This window comes from Octopus bimaculoides, chromosome 16, assembly GCF_046866305.1.
Source record: "Octopus bimaculoides isolate indiv1 chromosome 16, ASM4686630v1, whole genome shotgun sequence".
Taxonomy (NCBI): Eukaryota; Metazoa; Mollusca; class Cephalopoda; order Octopoda; family Octopodidae; genus Octopus; species Octopus bimaculoides.
In genome coordinates this window covers 31,153,646-31,172,524 of record NC_142943.1, presented here as the reverse complement: position 1 = coordinate 31,172,524, position 18,879 = coordinate 31,153,646, and the positions used below count along the sequence as shown (strand labels likewise).

Sequence of the window (18,879 nt, the reverse complement as noted above, 5' to 3'; positions counted from 1 at the left end):
TATGTGTGTAAGTGCATATATTTATATAAAGATGTGTGTGTATATAGATATGCATAGGCATGTGCGTCTATAAATACATACGTGTATGTGTGTGTATGGATTTTTCTGCAAGTGTGGCAACACACGTCAATGTGTACATACAGTCTGAGTGCATGTGTGTGTGTGCACATGCACTCATGTGGAGGGCTAGGTGAAATATGCCAACAGTAAAGACATGTCTCTGAGATAAGACCAAAGTAACATGGACAGGTAAGATAAAAACTGAATACTTTTAATGTTCATAATATACACATCTCAGTGTAATATGGTGGTGGTGGTGGTAGTGGTATTAGTGTCACAGTCTAGTAATATCAGTGGTGGTGGTGAAGCTTCAGTGTGGTGTGTGTAGCGTCAGTGTGGTGTGTGTAGCAGAGGTACTAGTATCAACAGTAGTGGTGGTTGTTGTAGTAGTAGTAGTATTAATGGGAGTGATGATGGGATGGCAATGGTAGTAGTAGCAGTGGTAGCAAGAGTAACAGATGTATCAAGTTACAAAATATAGTAAAGCAATATTTACCTGTAACAAAGGCAAAGATTTGGCCAAAGTAGCGATGAATTCTTGCCAAATATCACCATCTAAAAGAAGCTGAGCTTGTAGCAAATACAAGAGGATATCAGCAGCTAGTTGAGAGATCTGAAATAAATATAGATTTGTCACAATATATGGATTTAAGAAATCCAATAGTATTCATTAAAAAACTCCTTAATGTATCATTCTACAAAAAATATAGAATATCACTTTTCTTTTATTATACGAATAAGATCTACCAGTTATTTTTGATCATATTACTAAAATTCCCTTCCATTTGTTACACAATCACCTTATTATTTTATATTATTTTTATTATTATAGTCTTCCATAACTTCTAATGTTCTCTTCAAATAATGTGTGTGTGTGTATGAAAATGGAAAAGGGAAAAAAACAAAAATAATCCGTATATTCGAGGGCATAAATACCTTTTTATCAGGGTCTGCCATTCCAAAGTAAATAATTTCATGCAGAACTATTGGATTAATTAAAAACTTAATTCCCAACTGTAATGATGATGATGAGTGAGCTGCAATTTCATTAATATTTAAATATTCCTGTAAAATGAAACAGAAAACATATCTTATGGTTTCAGTAATTAGTAAGATTTTAATTAATTATGCTTCTTTAACAAAATGTCTGATTGTCACTTCTGTTGTTGTCATTGTTGTTATTTATGTTGTGTTGGTCAGTACTGGATCTATAGATTACATGGGTGTGTGTGTGTGTGTGTGTGTGTGTGTGTGTGTGTGTGTGTGTGTGTGTGTGTGTGTGTGTGTGTGTGTGTAGGTAACCACTGATTGTCAAGGTGTCAGAACCAAGCATATGCTAATTAGGGGTTTAATGTGCTGCAATGAAGGTTCATATTCCTTGGTGGGTGATGATTACTAGAAATTTATTTAAGGTGGCAGAATCATTACAGCAGTAAAAAAAAATGCTTAGCAGCATTTCTTCCAATTTTAGATTCTGAGTTCAAATATTGCTGGGGTCGACTTTGCCTTTCATCCTTTCAAGGTTGATGAAGTTAGTTGAGTACTAGGGCCAATGTAATTGACTTGCGTCCTCCTCTGAAATTGCTGGCCTTGTGCAAAATTTGAAATCAGTTATCTGAGTGTGTACAAGTTTACCCACAATTCTAACCAGTATTCCAGATGCCATGAGTCAATCTGCTCTGGGATGGCATCGTACAATGCATTAGATTAATTGACTGTGTGCAAGAGACAGCAAGGTAGTGAGGGCATGAAGCTAGATGCATATTGTGGTAGCAAGGACAGGTGGACAACCAGAAATGGTTGTCTACCATCTAAGATCATATATTGTCAGAAAGATAATACATGATCTTGGATGGTAGACAACAACCACCACCTCCGCCTGCTTTTACTGGTCCCTTAGGTGCCTTTAGCTGGGTCCAGTGTTAAGAAATGTTCAGGCCATGACTTCAGTCTGTCATCTTCCTCCGATCAATCTCAAAAGTCCAAAAGACAGAGGTCAAGGATGCTGACCTGTCACCTGTGATTTAAAAATATTTCAAAAATTGTTTTTATCTTTGGATGTCCCTTTTTATTACAAACTACTCAACTGTGAATTAAGGACTAATTTACTTTTGTTCGTCAGTCAAATATATCAGAAGTCACAACATAATGACTATTTACATCTAAATACATAACTATGAAGGAGTTAGTAGTCTAGTATCTTAAACACACAGCTATTGTATTTATAGTAAGGTTTGAACACACAACCATGGAGTCAGTGATTCAGTACCTTTACCACACAGCTATTATGTCTATAGTAAGGTTTGAACACATGACCATCCAGTATGTTACCTTCACAGCTGTTATATCTAAGGTAAGCTATGTGACCAGTAGACTATCATCTTCACTTCACAACCAGGCATTATATCAGATATACAAACACTTACTTTCACAAGCTTCAGAGTATATTCATATGATCTTTCTTTCACTCGTGTTTTGGAATGAGCCAGTAATTTCACAAAAATCTCAGAAACTTGTGTTTCCTCTTTCAAGCGACAAACATCCAAAGTTCGGCAACTGAATATCAAAATAAAGATAAATACAAACATAGAATAACAAACACAGATGATTATTTAATTATTCTAACACTGTACAGGGTTCATTTAAGCCGGGTGGTGGGATTCTGATTCATTATTTCTCAACCATTTTTTCCCCTCACTCCACTCGGATTTTATAAAATGGACATCTCCACCATGGACAAAGTATAATGTGTGTGCATGTTTGTGTATATGTGTGTTTGTATGTGTGTATAAATACACACACGGACACACTGTAGATGGGACGTTCCCCACACAGAGACATACAGACCCAACTCTGAAATATATTGTGCTTTTTAACACAAACATCTTTAAAGAGATTTTTCCCAGACAAAACCACTGCAGCTTCTGGCATTTAAAACACAAGTATGTGATATTAGCAATGTTTACATTACAGAAGCTGCTTCTCGTGCATAATTTGAATTTATTCTACTTATTCTACTGCAAATCAGTAAACAGTTTATACACAATCTGTGTATATTTCAGACTCACAATTCATTCAGAATTGAGGTGAGAATGCAGCACTGATAAGCCACAAATATGGTGAAATATAGTATCTGCTGGTCTTGTGATAACTTCTGGAGTGATTTTATTTAGAAGTATATTGTGTTTTTTAGCATTATACATCTTCAAATGGAATTTCCCTGGACAAAAAAACTGCAGCTTCTGACATTTAAACAATGTACATATATTAAGTATGTGATAATGGTAATGTTTATACATATATATACACACTCATATACATACAAGACAATGACATAAATAATGGTTGTTACATTTTTTTTTTAAGTAATATACATTTATATATATACATGTGTGTGTATGTATGGATGTATATATGTGTGTATATACGTGTGTGTGTGTATATATATATATATATATACACACACACACACACACACACACACACACACACACACACACACACACACACACACACACACACACACATATAATTCAAGAAGTGAGGATTTAATTTCCTCATAATGGATTATTTATAATAATCCGGATACCAACTTGTGTTTTCAAATATATTGAAATAAATTTCCACAATATATATGTATAAACAATTAAAAAATGTGTAAAGTTAATAAAAAAAAAAATGGAGAAAAAAATATAGTGGATACTTGGTTAAATTTATGAGTACCACCATGAAAAAGTAATACACAAGATTCATGAGATAAGGGGACTTTATTGAACAACGAAAAATTTTTCTTATTAAATACCTGAAAGGACACACCTATCCCTGAAGATATCCGACTAAATGTGTGTTTTTTTTACATCTAAAATAGCTTGAATGCTGACGATTCAAACCTAAAGTCGAATTGAAACATATGTAGGATTTTTTTGGTTACTTCTTTGGTTATTTCTTTTGTTGACCAGGTCCCCTTATATCCTGAATGTTATACGTATTACTTTTTCATTGTAATACTCATCAATTTAATCAAGTATCCACTATATTTTTTCTTCTCCATTTTCTTTTATTAACTATATATATATATATATATATATATATATATATATATATATATGTATATATATATATATATATATACACACACACACACACACACAGGCAAGTGAAGTAATGACAAAATGAACGAAAGGAGAAACACCCAAATCTCACTATTGCGAACAAAAGTCAATGAGTCTGTGAATAAATGGCACATGTATATGGTAAGGGATTCCAAGTAAACAGCTGCTAGCTAGGTCAAGTAATTCTGTAGAATCATCATCCTGAAAGAGAAATACAGTTTAGTTGATACATATGGTAGAAATATATGAAAATATGGCAAAACAGAAATAATTTTTTTATACGTTTTAGCATTTTATGAGGTGAGAAATGTTGATGTATATATTTGGTTGAGTTGTATGTCTTGACTAAGGTTTACCATTTTGATATTCATAATACATACTCATGTCAGATATACTAACATTTATATAGAATGGTGTAACTTGTTTAAAGTTTAACACATTAGTTATAATACTAATAGTGTTAGTAAGAAAGGAACAAGCATGGCTCTGGGGTTAAGAAATTTGCTTCCCAGCCACATGGTTTTTGGTTCAGTTCTGCTACAAGGAAACTTGTGCAAGTGTCTTCTACTATAGCCCTTGGGCTAATCAAATTCTTACGAGTGGATTTGTTAAATGACAACTGAAGAAGCCTGTATATGTACATATGTGTAAATGCGTGTGTGTCTGCATGCTTGTTTATATTTGAACTTCTTTAAAAATCACTGAGTCATAAATCATGATGTTATTGCTATTTTCCTTATCAACAAATTGTCTGCTGGATTTGTGCCTTTGAAGATGAAAACAGGTAAGGGTTAGAAACAGGAAGAGCATCCAGCTATAAAACAATGCTTTGATTAATATGTTCATCTAACCCATAAGTGAAGGCACATAGTTTAATGCTTAGGATATTCAGCTCACGAATGTAAGGTCACGAGTTTGATTCTTGGCAGCTTGTTGTGTCCTTGAGCAAGACACTTCATTTCACATTGCTCCAGTCCACCCAGCTGGCAAAACTGAGTTGTACCTGAATTTCAAACAACCAGCTTTGTGACATTCTATATCACGCTGAATCTTCCTGAGAACTCTGTTAAGAGTGCGCATATCTGTGGAGTGCTCAACCCCATGCGCATTAATTTCATGAGCCGATTGTTCCATAGATCTGATCAACTAGAACCTTTGTCATCACAACTGAGAGAGTACCAGTCCTCAAACTCATGCTAAGCTCTCTCAATGGCATTTTAATTGTATTTTTGAGTACAACAATTTATTCAAAATTACATAGTCATCTAATATCCAAAAAAGAACATATTAAATCATCAGGGACTGCTACCTTCGAATTACTGGCATCCTATCCTGGTGTACATTTAACTCTCAACCACTCTGTTAATGGAGAGCTAGGATAGGATAGGAGAGGGAGTGATCTACAACAATGAAATGCTTACCACTTGGCTAACTTTTGCAAGAAAACAGCAAGTACGTTGTAAAGAAGTGCAAACTCTTGCTGTGTGTGTGTAAAGACAGTATTTTTCGTTGGCTAATTGATATAAGTAACCCAAAATAGCAGCATGCAGATCAGGCCACATCTGTGACACACACTCATCAAAGGCTACAAGTTCTATGGCAGTGGGCAATATTTCTGGCATTGAAGACTGGATCTGAAACATTGGTAATTATAGAAATTGTTTATAAAACAGCATTTTAGGGAGAAAAGAAAAAAAAAACCAGAGAGATAAACAACTAGAACAAGAATAACAAAAACAAATTCAACTGTAAGTATGCATAGTTTTTAGTTTGTCTTTTTCTATGGTATTTAGCGAACAATAGTAAAACAGGGTTGACAAAAACCACCAAGAAGCTTGTCAGATAGATTATACCTGTACATAAGAGACTTGATAATATTGTCACATGGTTTAGCACAACCATCAGACGTTTGGATGACTTTAGCAGAGTCATCTAGGAGGAGGCTTAATTTATCACCTGGTTTAACACTACAAGACGGCCCTTGAGCAGAGTGCTGCCACTCAAAGTACCACAAGCATTTGAATCTTGGTATATTGTTTCCTGCTACAGCAATCTGTATAATATTGTCACCAGACTCCACTTTTTTTCTCCCACCATCACCACCGTTTACCTCTGAAGTCCTGCATAAAGGTTACCGGCACTATCTTTCTTTTTCTGATTGAGGAATTTTCCCTATTCGTTTTTTTTTATTCCTTAAGGTTCAACACTAATATTTATGGAAACCAAAATGTATAAAATACTCACCTTCTCTATGGTAACTAACTGCTCCAGGAAAGAAACCAGAAAACAGCTGAGAGCAATAAATATCTGCCTGGATTTCACAATGAGTTCCTGCGAGGTTTTACGATTTTCAAAGAGTTGGTTTCTATGGTGATGCTGCTGCAGAAGTTCACATATTAACTCTATACAGTCCTTTAGTTTATTCACCTGACAACAATAAACAAACAATAAGAATAAAGATTCTTTACCTTGTTGCTGTTTAACCCCAGGTCAGTCCTGATAGAGTAAACAGACACATGACCAAAGGTTATTCTAAACAACACCATTCCATCCTTTTTTCCCCTTTCTCTTAGGAATAGTGCAGGCTAGACAAACAACATTCTCTCTGGTATCCTTGTAGAAGATGCAAGGGTGCAGGTGTGGCTGTGTGGTAAGAAGCTTGCTTCCCAACACACATGGTTCGGGGATGAGTTCTACTATGTAGCACCTTGGGCAACTATCTTCTACTGCTTCAAGAAGACCAATGGCTTATGAATGAACTTGGTAGATGAAAACTGCACGGAAGCCCAATATAGATGTGTAAGTATGTATGTACACACACACACACATGTGTGTGTGTGTGTGTCCCCTTGTGTTTGTCCCTCTCCATGGCTTAACAAGCTGGTTGGTTTACATTACTGTAACTTAGTGGTAGAACAAAAGGGACCAGTGAAAGAACAAGTATCAAATGAGTACCTTGGTGGATTTGTTCAGCTAAAATCTCTCAAGACAGTGCCCAACCATGGCAGGAGAGCAATGATCAAACCACATAAAAGGTAAAAGAAAGAGGTTTACAGACACAGACTACTTAAAATTATAGAGAATATTCTATGTTTGATAGAGAGGGGAATAACATTAACTGAATACTTACAATTTTCCTTGCAGCTTCACTTTGGTTGCTCCAAATCTCAACAGTAATACTTTCAGAGAGAAGTACCATCGTGTTTGGCAGCAACTGTACAAGAGCTGACACATCCGACAACTGGGAAGACTTTTTAAGTAAGCTAAGGCTAGTGAAGATTAAGTCAAGACAATAAACTGGTAATGTGATCTGATGCTGCTGTAATGTCTGTACATTTTCCACTTCTAGCTCATCTGTTGCCTGTAAGGAGGCATCTAAGATCATTTGAGAAGATAACCTGCATGGATCACAAGGAGAAACAAGGAAAGAAAGAAATGACTTTTAAAATGGGAAATTTTCTTCAATGTTTGGGAGAAGGGTTCCAATGACAGAATCAAATGAATAAGCAACAACATCCATGACCTTTTGGAGGGATTCTGAAATTGGTGGTGAAACAACAGGGAGAAAGAAGCTACAACACACCAAGTTGTTCCTGTAGGAAGTGACAAATTAATATATCAAATCTGTCCTTACACTGACAACCTGGAATGAATGCTTGCAAACAAGAATGGACTCTGCTTAAAGCACCCAAGGCCATGTGGTGATGTTAACCAGGCAACACACTAATCTCACACAAGAGAATAAGCACAGCCCATCTGACACACTTTCCATCAATCTACTATTGCCACCAATGCCTGTGAGCCCACTCCACTTCTTATACATCTATAGTGTACACTGATACACTATATGGAATTTATGGAAACTCCTTTTCTGCATATCACATGTGACCAATTCCCTGATATGCAACTCCTTCTCACTAAAACTTCAATCTTTGCTAAGTTTACTTTAAGATCTCTTGATTCCAGGTTTTGCTTCTGCATCTGAAATTTCTTCTTCAGGTTTGCCACAGATACAATATTAAGAACCAGGTTATCAACACTTCAGATTTTCTATGAACCACCACTTGGAGGACTATAATAAACAAAAAGAAACTGAGGGCTAAGTTCTGGCCAAGTTTCTGGTTGAAGGCTATCCTCCTCCCACAAATCATACAGACCCCGATAAGGGTCAGAGCACTCCCATTCTTCTCCTAACTAACACATAAAAATAATAAAATGTTTGCTTACCTCTCTACTGAAGACATAGAAGTGTCTCCATCTCTGCCATCGCCTGTGCAACGAGAATCACTTTTACCCAGAGCAGAGAAGCGAGTGTCATTGGAATGTATGGAGTGGCTGAAAGCTGATCCATTTGGAGAAGGCACCGATAATGTTGAGATGTTGGACCAAACATCTGTGAAGATATACAGTGCTGATATAGACTCAAACATGCCTATTTCACAATAGGCATAAAGGGGTTCATATTTACAGTATTATACAGACAAGAAAGTAATATTTCAAATGCAGTATTGCTGTGAAAGCAGCTGAAAAATTGGGTATTATTACCCTTATAAGATGAAAGGTTGTCAACAAACAGCCATGGGACTGAAACCTGCATCTCTCAGAGACTGGCCGAGTACTTTATCATTAAGCTTAACTGCCTGCTGACAACAGTCTCCATCAAATTTAAGCACTAAATACACAGCTGGCATGGGTTGGACAGTTTGACCAGGGCTGGCAAGCTGGAAGGCTGCACCAGACTCCAGTCTGATTTGGCATAGTTTCTATGGCCAGATGCCTTTCCTAATGCCAACCACTCCGAGAGTGTAGTGGGTGCTTTGACGTGCCACTACCCTCTTCCCTACTTATCATCCCTTAACACTTGTTCTTTGTCATATTCAACCTCTCACTCATTCCCCATCTCTAGCCATCCCTCATTCCCCCATAGACCCTTGCAACCTCTACCCATCCACACTTCATTCCCCTGGCCCCATTCACTTCTACCCACCTAGTATTTTGAGGGTACACCCTGATACATGACCACCACAATTTTTATCTCTTTCCAGTCCTGGCCCAATCACTCATACCCTCTCTTCTATAAGTAGCCGTGCAGCTTTACTATAAGAAACCTCTTGTGTTCTAGCCTATCTTTTATACTTTAACCCTTCATTCCATAGCATAAAGCTGCCTCCCTCTTTACTGTAGTTCCACTTAAAGGGAATCTTAGTCTTGTAGGTTGTGTAATGATCTCATATGTGCCAGTGCCCTGAAAATAAAACCCCACCCAATACATAAAGTGGCTGGCATTAAGGAAGGACAATCAGCCATAGAAACCATGCCAAAGCAGATATTGGAGCATGATGCTTTGGACTTGTTGGATCCTGTCAAACAGTCCAACACATGCCAGCACGAAACATGAACTTTAAATAATGATGATGATGGCTCAACTGACCTGGTTTGGGAGTATAAAAAGCTGGGTCCTGGTGGTATTTTAATCGTGTATGTAAGCAACTGGTCAGACTTCTCAACGTCCGGCTGACTTGAACCAGTAAATTTGGCTGGTTTAAAAAGGTGTTATAGTCCAAAGGTGGAGTAATTTGCTTGCAAGAGAGCTCCAAGACTTCCAAAAGACTCTATAAAAGGAAATGAAAACAGAAAAGATATCAAAACAACTCACCATTCACTATCTCCACCACTCAACCTGACCTAATTTCTACAGTTGTCACCTACTCTTCCCTACCTTCCTTATTTATCATACCCCAACACTTGTTCTTCATTATATTCACCCCTCACACATTTCCCATCTCCAACATTCTCCCATTATCCACCTGCACTCCTTGTTTTCCTGTCCTCATTCACTTCTCACCTTGCACACTGGGAATTCACCCTGATACATCATCACCATTTTCATCACTTTCTAGTTCCACTATTCTTCAATAATACACAGTCATGTAGCTCTCCTGCAGCAAGAAACCTGTTCTGTTCTGTGTCCATTCCCTCATAATTTAACCCCTCGTCTCCTAGCATAAAACCACCTTCTTTACCGTAGCCTCACTCAGTCAAAGGGGATTTTAGTCTCACAAGCTACATGGTGACCTCACTAGTACCGTCGTACAAAAAAATGCATTATAATAGAGGAAGTGAAGCAGATGTCTTGCTGAAGAGGTAAAATAATTTTCTCTCTGCCCTCAACAGCCTAAAATATATTCCACTCAACACTAAGATTTTACCTGAGTAATTTGTGGTCTCTGAAGGAAAATTTCAGCAGGAAAATCATAAAAGACAACATCTCTGAGAAATTCACAGGTATTTGCCAGTTCATGGGGGTCTTTGTTCTGGAATAAACTGCATGAAAGAAAAATAGTCAATGTTCTATAAATCCAGTGTGAAATTGACTCATGTGTTATTTTATCAACCCCAGAAGACAGAAAGGCAAAGATAATCTCTGTAGGATTTGAACTCGGAGCAGATGGCAGTGTTCTTTTATGGCCAAATATCATGAGAAAGAGTGGCACACCCTCATGTAGCTAAGTAAACTGATCTTTGACATTGCAGGGCTTTTCTTCCTGTTCATGGTTAGTAGTTTCAAAGAATCAGTCCTAGCACTCCAATCCCACTCTTTAGATTTGGAGATCTGACCACAGTGGCTCAGCAGGCTAAGATGGCTGCAGTGACCAGTAAGCTGTAGGTTTTACATAGGAGTGGCCTTCTCCAAGGTGAATTGCCTATCAGCACTGGAGAGCTCCACCCACCCTGGAGCTGCCAAGAGGGCACCAAACCACCTGATGGACTCCATTCCGTGATTTGTCGTTGAGTCTGATTCCCCAAGCCTTTTCTGTTCCCAAAGCAATCACAAGGTAGTCAGGATTTGTGCTTGGAGTTACCTCCATAGCATGTTATGGACCCTGACAGGTGCTACCCTGAATCAGAGTAGATTTTGGAACAACAGTGGCTAAAGGGTGGTTCTACACTTCTCAAAACCTTGGAACTCTTGAACCAGGGACCCACTACCAGATGAGATTAAAAAAGTCATACCCAGGACATGAAGAACTCAGAACATAGAGACATTAAAAACAATAATATAAAATCAATATAAAAGTAAAATGTATCAATGAAAACAAAAATCAATAGAGGGAAACTTGATCAATGATTACTTACCTATGTGTAGAAGACAAAACATGTCGGTCAGTTTGAGTTAAAGTCAGCCAAGGAAATGTTCTCATTGTAAACCCTACAGAAGATTAAAAAATATAATAATTCGGCATAGGCATGGCTGAGTGGTTAAGAAGCTCTGTTTGTAACCTCGTGATTTTAAGTGCAGTTCCACTGCATGGCACCTTCAGCAAGTGTCTTCTACTATGACTCCAGGCTGACTAATGTTTTGTGAGTGAATTTGGTAGATGGAAATTGTATGGAAGCTTACTGTGTGTGTGTGCATGCACATGCGCGCACCTTTGTATTTGTTCACCCCTCAACTCCACGTGACAACTGGTGTTGGTTTGCTTATGTCCCAATAACTTTACAGTTTGGCAAAAGAGACCAACAGAATAAGAACCACACTTAATAAGTACTGGGATTGACTTGTTCAACTAAGCCCTTCAAAGCAGAGCCCCAACACAGCTAGTTACAACTCCATGACACACACACACACACACACACACACATGCAAGTACATACACACACAGAAGCTGACATGCTTCCAGATGCATACACCTTCTTTCCACCCAATCTGTTTGTCCATATATGGTAACCAATTTTACCAATCTAGAAGCTCCACAAATAAAAGCAAAAAAACAAAATAAGGTTTACCTGAGCCTGGTTTAGCCCTTGTTAGGTTTGAACCAACATTGTCTTCATACATCACTCCTTCAATATTGTCATTCTCAGCTGTCTGTGGATCACATGGATCAGCATTAGAAACTGGATCTACAATACACAAAGTTAACAATCACTTTCAATGATCAGAGTCTCATGATGGTTATATATTAATGAACAAAGTTTAGAAGTCAGTGATTAACATTAAGTCACCAATGCTGTTTCTGTCTATAACCAACACAACTCTCAACAGCCCAGTCTACCTAGCTGTATGTGGGTACCATTGTCGTATAGTTCACAAAAGATGACATTGTCAAACAAGTTAGTCAGAAAAATGGGAGAGAGGGTACAATCAGAGAAAGAAATGAAGTGCATTGTGACCAGCGATGAGTAGTTGTTAAAGAGATAAAGAGAAAGATAGTAATGTTACCTACTGAGCTAAAAAATATAATATAAACTCATCCCAGACATTGGGATAGAGTTTTTGCAAAGTTATATACATATAAGGTTAGTATTAGAGAACATCAAAGATTATGACACCCACCTAGTATCTATAGCAACTCTGAGAGCTTCAATTGAAAATTTTCTTAACTGGGAAGCATTAGAATAAAGTGCTTCTTTAATGTCTATAGTGATTGTTTTGAAAGAGACAAGATGATGTATCCCCAGTGAAGGGTGGTTTTGATGTCTCTATTCAGTGAAGTCTGAACAGAAGTGTTCTTGCTACATGTGTAGAAAGTGATATCAGCAGCATAGAAGTGAGAGAAAAGAAGAAATATACTGATGCAAACTTACCAAAGCAAGCCTGTTGATAATGGATGTGTTCGCATCCATTTGATTTCAGATCTAAATCTGGGATCTTCATCAAATTCTCAAGAATTGTATCAATTTTGTCTTTCAGTGATGTGGGAGAGTCCATTCGCAAATGAGATAAGAAGTCTATAGCACCAATTTCTCGAAGACTCTCACATGCAGTAGAATGCTGTGAAAAGAACAATATATTAATTAACAGCTAAGATTTTAATATAAATGATATTGGATATAATATACAGCAATTTGAGTGAGGAGGAACAGACCCCTAAATGGATGGATTGTTGGTACCTACCATTGCTGAAACTGGGGTTTTTAATGTATACCATAACAGGTGTGTGTGTGTGTGTGTGTGTGTGTGTGTGTGTGTGTGTGTGTGTGTGTGTGTGTGAGTGTGTGTGTGTGTGTGAGTGTGTGTGTGTGTAGATGTAGGCATGGCTATAAATTTCTCCCTGATCAAATGGTTTCAGGCTCAATCCCTCTGTATAGCATCTTGGGCAAGTGTTTTCTTCTATGGCCCTGAGTTGACTAAAGACTTGTAAGTGGATTTGGCAGATGGATATTGAAAAAGAACATCATATGTGCATGTTTATATATATGTTTGTGGTTTTGGGGTTGATAAGTACCAGATGAGCACTGGGGTTGATGTAATCAACTAGTTCTGACAAAATTTCAGACTTTATGCCTATCATAGAAAGAATTATCTCTTTCTTTACAAGCCAAAATCTTTGGTTCATACCCTATATGATCTCAGAGAAACTGAACAGATCAAGGATGTTCAATGAGCTAACATGATACCTTCAATCTGGTTGCTACAAATTGATATCATGCTGGGACCTACAGTGTACCAGTTAGAGAAAAAAAGAAATATAAAAAAAAGGGGGGGGGTCTCTGCCTGTCTTACCTCTGATAGTTGATGCAGCAACCCAAGCACCTCTGACTGCATTGGAGCACTGGGAAAGTTGAACCATTCCAATAAGCGAATAAACAGGTGTTTCTCCTGAACCAGGTCTGACAGACAGACCAATCCATAGTTTAGTTTACTGACAATGTTTTTCAATGCTCGGACTCTGATTTCTTCCAGTTCATGTCCTGAGATGGAAAATGAAATTCATTAATTAACACATGGTACAGTAGAATTTTAGTGAACAAGTGATATTTATGTTTGATAGCGGGATAGTGTCAGTAAACATGCGGGATGTGCATCTCATAGTTAGGTAGAGTCAATGAACAGGTGTCGTTATCAGACATGTGTCTGATAGTGAGATATAGCTAGTGAACATGCCTGACGGAGTCAGTGAACATGATGTTTGGTCATGGAATAGAGTTAGTGAACAAGTGAGACTATCAGATATATGTCCAATAGTAAGGAGTAGTTGGTGAGCTAGTGAACATGTGTCTGATAGCAATGTACAACAAGTGAACATGTACTTGACAGTGTATTATAGCTAGTGAGCAGATCACACATGTATCTGATAGTGGGGATACAGTTAGTGAACATATGTGCCTGATAGTAGTTAACAGGTGAAACATACATCTGATGAATTCAGTGAACATGACATGTCAGACATGTGTTCACTAGCTATATCCCACTATGCGGTTCATTTTTGATTGCGACATAATGACACCAGATATGAACCCTACTGAACACCTCTGGGGCATGATGGACAAGATATTTCATAAAAAGAACAAGAAAGCATCCTCAAAGCCAGATCTTTAGAGATTACTGTATGAAACTTGGCAAGAAATTCCACAAGAGAATATTCATCTGATCAATAACATGCCTAATAGGGTCCTTGCATTGAAAAATGCAAAGGGCATGTCTACTAAATATTAAATATTCACATTATAACAATTAATACATAATTTAAATGTATAATTTCAAGTTCGAATAAATTTTAATGATTACAAGGGTGTCTATTTACTTCTGTCATGTCTGTGTACACCAATCCAAGACACTGATGAAGGTAGTGACAACAAAATTCATTTAACAAATGCAAAGCACAACACTGGTGATAATGAATGCCCTTGTTGCCAACTCTCACCTGTTTCCAAGTAAAGTAATATTTTCCCATGGACAGGCATGCTCTTGCAGAATATCAAAATAAATGACACTCCTTGTGTGACAGTGATAGCCATTTTACAACAATTATATAATATCAATACAAGGAGACGTCAACATACACCCCACACACACACACACACGCACGCACGCACGCACGCACGCACACACATACATACATATATATATATAATACACACACACACAACAGGTTTCTTTCAGCTTCTGCCTACGGAATCCACTCATAAAGCTTTGGTTTGCCCAAGGCTATAGTGGAAGACACTGGCCCAAGTTGTCACACAGGGGGCCTGAAGTTCGAACTATGTGATTGGGAAGCATAGTTTTTATCACAAAGCTGTACCAGCACAGATACACACACACAGGTGTTCACATAAGTGGAAAAAAATATTCGTATACCAAAGGTAGAATAATATGCTTTTATTAAATCTGCAAAATTTTCGTCACAACTGTCAGACGAACGGGAACGTGGAACTCTGAGTAAGCTTTGTGATAATTCTGCAGCTTTAATAAAAGTATATATATATATATATATATATATATATATATATATATATATATATATATATATATATATATCTAGTCAATAAAAACATATCAGAAAAGAAGCACCTTTGGTGACTCTATGACCAGAGTTTAACTTTTTGTTGTGTGTGTATATATATAAAGTATGTCTGTATGCGTGTGCACATATATGTATACGCGTGTGTAAATGCATATGTACGTTTAACTCATTGTAATAAGTTGGTTTTACTCGAAAATTTTTGATTTATCAACGCTAAATATCCAGTTAAAATTTGTACAACTTCAACCTCACCTACACACCTCACGTAAAGTGAATCAGAGAAAGAAACGAGTCATTGTCAACAGGTATTATTTATCATGGACAAGCTTTTTGACAGATCTCATTGACTTCTTCAGACCGTATGAAGAGAAGATGAGGGACGTAGGAATTTTTATAAGTTTATATGTGTATATAGGGACGTAGGCGTCCGCCCGTACACAAACACTTCAACACGCACACACCCTCTTTCATGTCTATATACAAGCAAGCAGAACCAAGCTTCCCCCATAGCAACCTATATCTTCGTTTCTCTTTCGGTTCGACATGTCAATTTTGCTAGAATTTTTATTTACAAATCTGCCTAATTGTTTTTCGAACACCATAACAATTTAGCTGCATGACAACCTATCGAAATTCACAAATGTTTTAATTTCTGTCGCTTGTTCATACAACTGTTTACCTGTCTGTCTATCCTTTGACAATCTACCAATTTGATTTAGCTAGTGATTAATCTGGTTTACCGACCAGCCTCTTTACCCATCTATCAAACAAATCTTCCCTAAAACTTCTTATCCATCTCTTTTCCTCCGTATCTACGAGCCAAAGGAGCTTCTATATGGTTGCTTGACCCGCTGAAAATAACTTCTAAATCTATTTCAAATCCTTCACTATGGCTTTAACACAGACAGAACACCTTGGATAATGCAATAGTTTTAGTTATATACTAAGACTAAATCTGGATTAACAAAATACTGGAACACCTTTAATTATATATCTGCCTGAAGAGGGTTCCCTTGGATTAAACAAAACCTCTGCCTCTATATGTATACACATTGTGAGTCTCCGAAAAAAAACATTGTCAATTAAACATAAACAGCTTTGTTATTGTGTTGTGTGTATGTATGTATATACATACATATATATATATATATATATATATATATATATATATATATATATATATATATATACATATATATGGGCTCGTAATTTCAAGTAGAAACTAAATTTTAATTTCAGTGTTTCAGTTCAGTTCAGTTATTTAAACATGTTGAAACGAAATAAAACATAACAGGGAACCATGGGTACCTGACTACTGGACTTCAACTCCAGTTTTCTCTTCCTTCCAATAACATAACAGTTAATATTTTAACATACGTACCGAGTTTTTGGAAGATTCTTTCAAAGTCCACATCGTCCCGGAGAAGTACGGGCATATTTGAGCGAAGCTATGTGGAATAATGCAAGCCATGCGCTGCTGACTACAATGAGCTGTCTGAACACGCTTCAAAAGCTGCGCCATACGATGTGAAAACGATAAAGAGTTCTACTAAGAACAGTAATTCATGTGGCGAACTTTTTTTTTTTTTAACTTTTGAGAACGAAGAAGAGAGAATTTTGAGAGCATGCTACACGGTTTCAAATCCACTCCCGGTGCAATTTATTTGTTTCTATTAAAGTTTGTATGCAAGCAGAATTCTAGTTTCGGTACTTCCAAAGTTTCATCCTTGTTGCCTTTATAGTCGCAAAGTCTTTCGTTTTCTGGAGCAAAGCAATTTTCGTTTTTTTTATCTGTTTTCATTTTCATGGTTTAGTGAAGAAGAAGGGGCATAGCTTTGCTTATAGATCTACATCATGAGAGTAGGACTGACCTGAGGCTAAATAACGAGCAAAAACAATCGACCAAAAGGAAGATCCCAAATTAGTTAGATTAATGCAGTTTAATGTTCAAATATCTGCTGGGAAAACGCAGAAGGAAAGAAATTCCAGTGGGTTGAGGTTCTTGGAAAGGAAGATTGGAAATAACATTTCAGTGCAAAGTTTGTGGGTTGGTGAGTGATGAGATGAGGAAAGAAAGATTTTTTTAAGTGAGCCTGAGAGATATTGTTGTAGTTATGGCAGAAGAGACAGAGTGAGGAGACAATGTATCTGTTGACCAAGTGTTGGTGTGTGAGTCATTGTCAGTCAACCAGATGGTCTTGTTTTATATGGAACTTAGTTTGTTTTGGAGGTTGGTAATCTTTTATATGTATGCAAGGCAAACTGATGGGGTCATGCAAGTACTAGATTTGATGAGACCGAGACCCTCAGCTATAAAAAAAAAAAAAAAAAAAAATAGCAGCTCCTGTTCAAGTTTAGCAGTCATAGCTTTTTTACATTCGAGGTTGGTTTGGGGGGTTCCCTGTTCAGTTGGCATGGAGGATGTTTACAACCATTGGAATGAGAGGTAAGGAGCAAAGGGTGGTTGAGCGCAGGGTGGAAGAGGCTGCTGAAGAGAGAAGAGTTAAGGTGGAAACCTGGAGGAAATGAGGAGCAGCGACTTGGCCACCTCCGCTAACCCACCAATCAGAAGGTGCTACAGTTCAGAGTCGAAATACTCAATGATCATTGGATACTGTCTGATGATGTCAGAAAAAGCACCTCCTTATAGGTGTTATTAACACACACACACACATATATATATATGTGTGTGTATATATATATATATATATACACACATAAGGTGGGGCTGAAATGGCTTTGAGTAAAAGAAAATACAGTAGGATCAGTTAATTATGATTTTATTTAACATATTCCCCTCTCAGATTCACACACTTATTGCAGCGATCCTTCAGTTTTTCTAAGCCCTGTAAAAAAACTCAGATGGTTGGGCCTCCAACTAGGTCTTTCATGATACCCTTAAAGCCAGGAACCAAGCAAGTGTTAAGCTAAGAGTTAACTTGACCTCTGACTGGTTTGTTTCATCATCTTTTGCACAGCAACCTCAAATTGGATGTCTCTGTTTGTGTAGAATGCTTTGTAGTATTTTGACTGTGTATGCTCAGAGTTCAAACACTACCGAGATCAACTTTGCATTTTATTTTTTCAGGGTTGATGAATATGTACCAATCAAAGGCAGTGGATTGGCAGAAGTGTAAAAACACTGGTCCAGATGTCTTGCTGTATTTGTTCCAGCTGTTTACATTCTGAGTTCAAATGCCAACATGGCCTACATGAATGATAGGCTTAATCCATCACCCAGTTTAACATCACTACATGCCACCATGGGTACCTAAAGCAAACTTCACTCTTGTTGTAAGCATTTGGGGGCCAAGTCTCTGGTTTGAGAATAACTTCTAGCAACCTTCCATCCCATCATTCTTAGAAGACTTGTAAATTATCATTATCATCGATAACTTTAACAATAATAATGGTTTCAAATTTTGGCACAAGGCCAGCAATTTTGTGGGAGTGGATAA

General features: G+C 37.3%; 1 protein-coding gene across 2 annotated transcripts in view; it reads right to left on the bottom strand.

The window, feature by feature from the left end:
* Window positions 1–16,981, bottom strand: part of LOC106878468 (rotatin) — a 59,539-nt gene extending 42,558 nt beyond the window's left edge. The window contains exons 1-15 of one of the 2 annotated variants that reach the window (XM_089364398.1): window positions 16,803–16,981; window positions 13,681–13,868; window positions 12,762–12,948; window positions 11,961–12,077; window positions 11,310–11,382; window positions 10,382–10,496; window positions 9,604–9,784; window positions 8,400–8,565; window positions 7,303–7,570; window positions 6,417–6,599; window positions 5,594–5,806; window positions 4,264–4,373; window positions 2,487–2,616; window positions 997–1,125; window positions 557–673 (exon numbers count right to left, since the gene is read on the bottom strand). In XM_089364398.1, the coding sequence (XP_089220524.1) occupies window positions 557–673; window positions 997–1,125; window positions 2,487–2,616; window positions 4,264–4,373; window positions 5,594–5,806; window positions 6,417–6,599; window positions 7,303–7,570; window positions 8,400–8,565; window positions 9,604–9,784; window positions 10,382–10,496; window positions 11,310–11,382; window positions 11,961–12,077; window positions 12,762–12,948; window positions 13,681–13,868; window positions 16,803–16,857 (2,232 nt within the window). In that variant the 5' untranslated portion in view covers window positions 16,858–16,981. The remainder of the gene's footprint in view (window positions 1–556; window positions 674–996; window positions 1,126–2,486; window positions 2,617–4,263; window positions 4,374–5,593; window positions 5,807–6,416; window positions 6,600–7,302; window positions 7,571–8,399; window positions 8,566–9,603; window positions 9,785–10,381; window positions 10,497–11,309; window positions 11,383–11,960; window positions 12,078–12,761; window positions 12,949–13,680; window positions 13,869–16,802) is intronic. The other variant, XM_089364399.1, reaches the window with a different exon arrangement.
* Window positions 16,982–18,879: the final 1,898 nt, after the last annotated feature.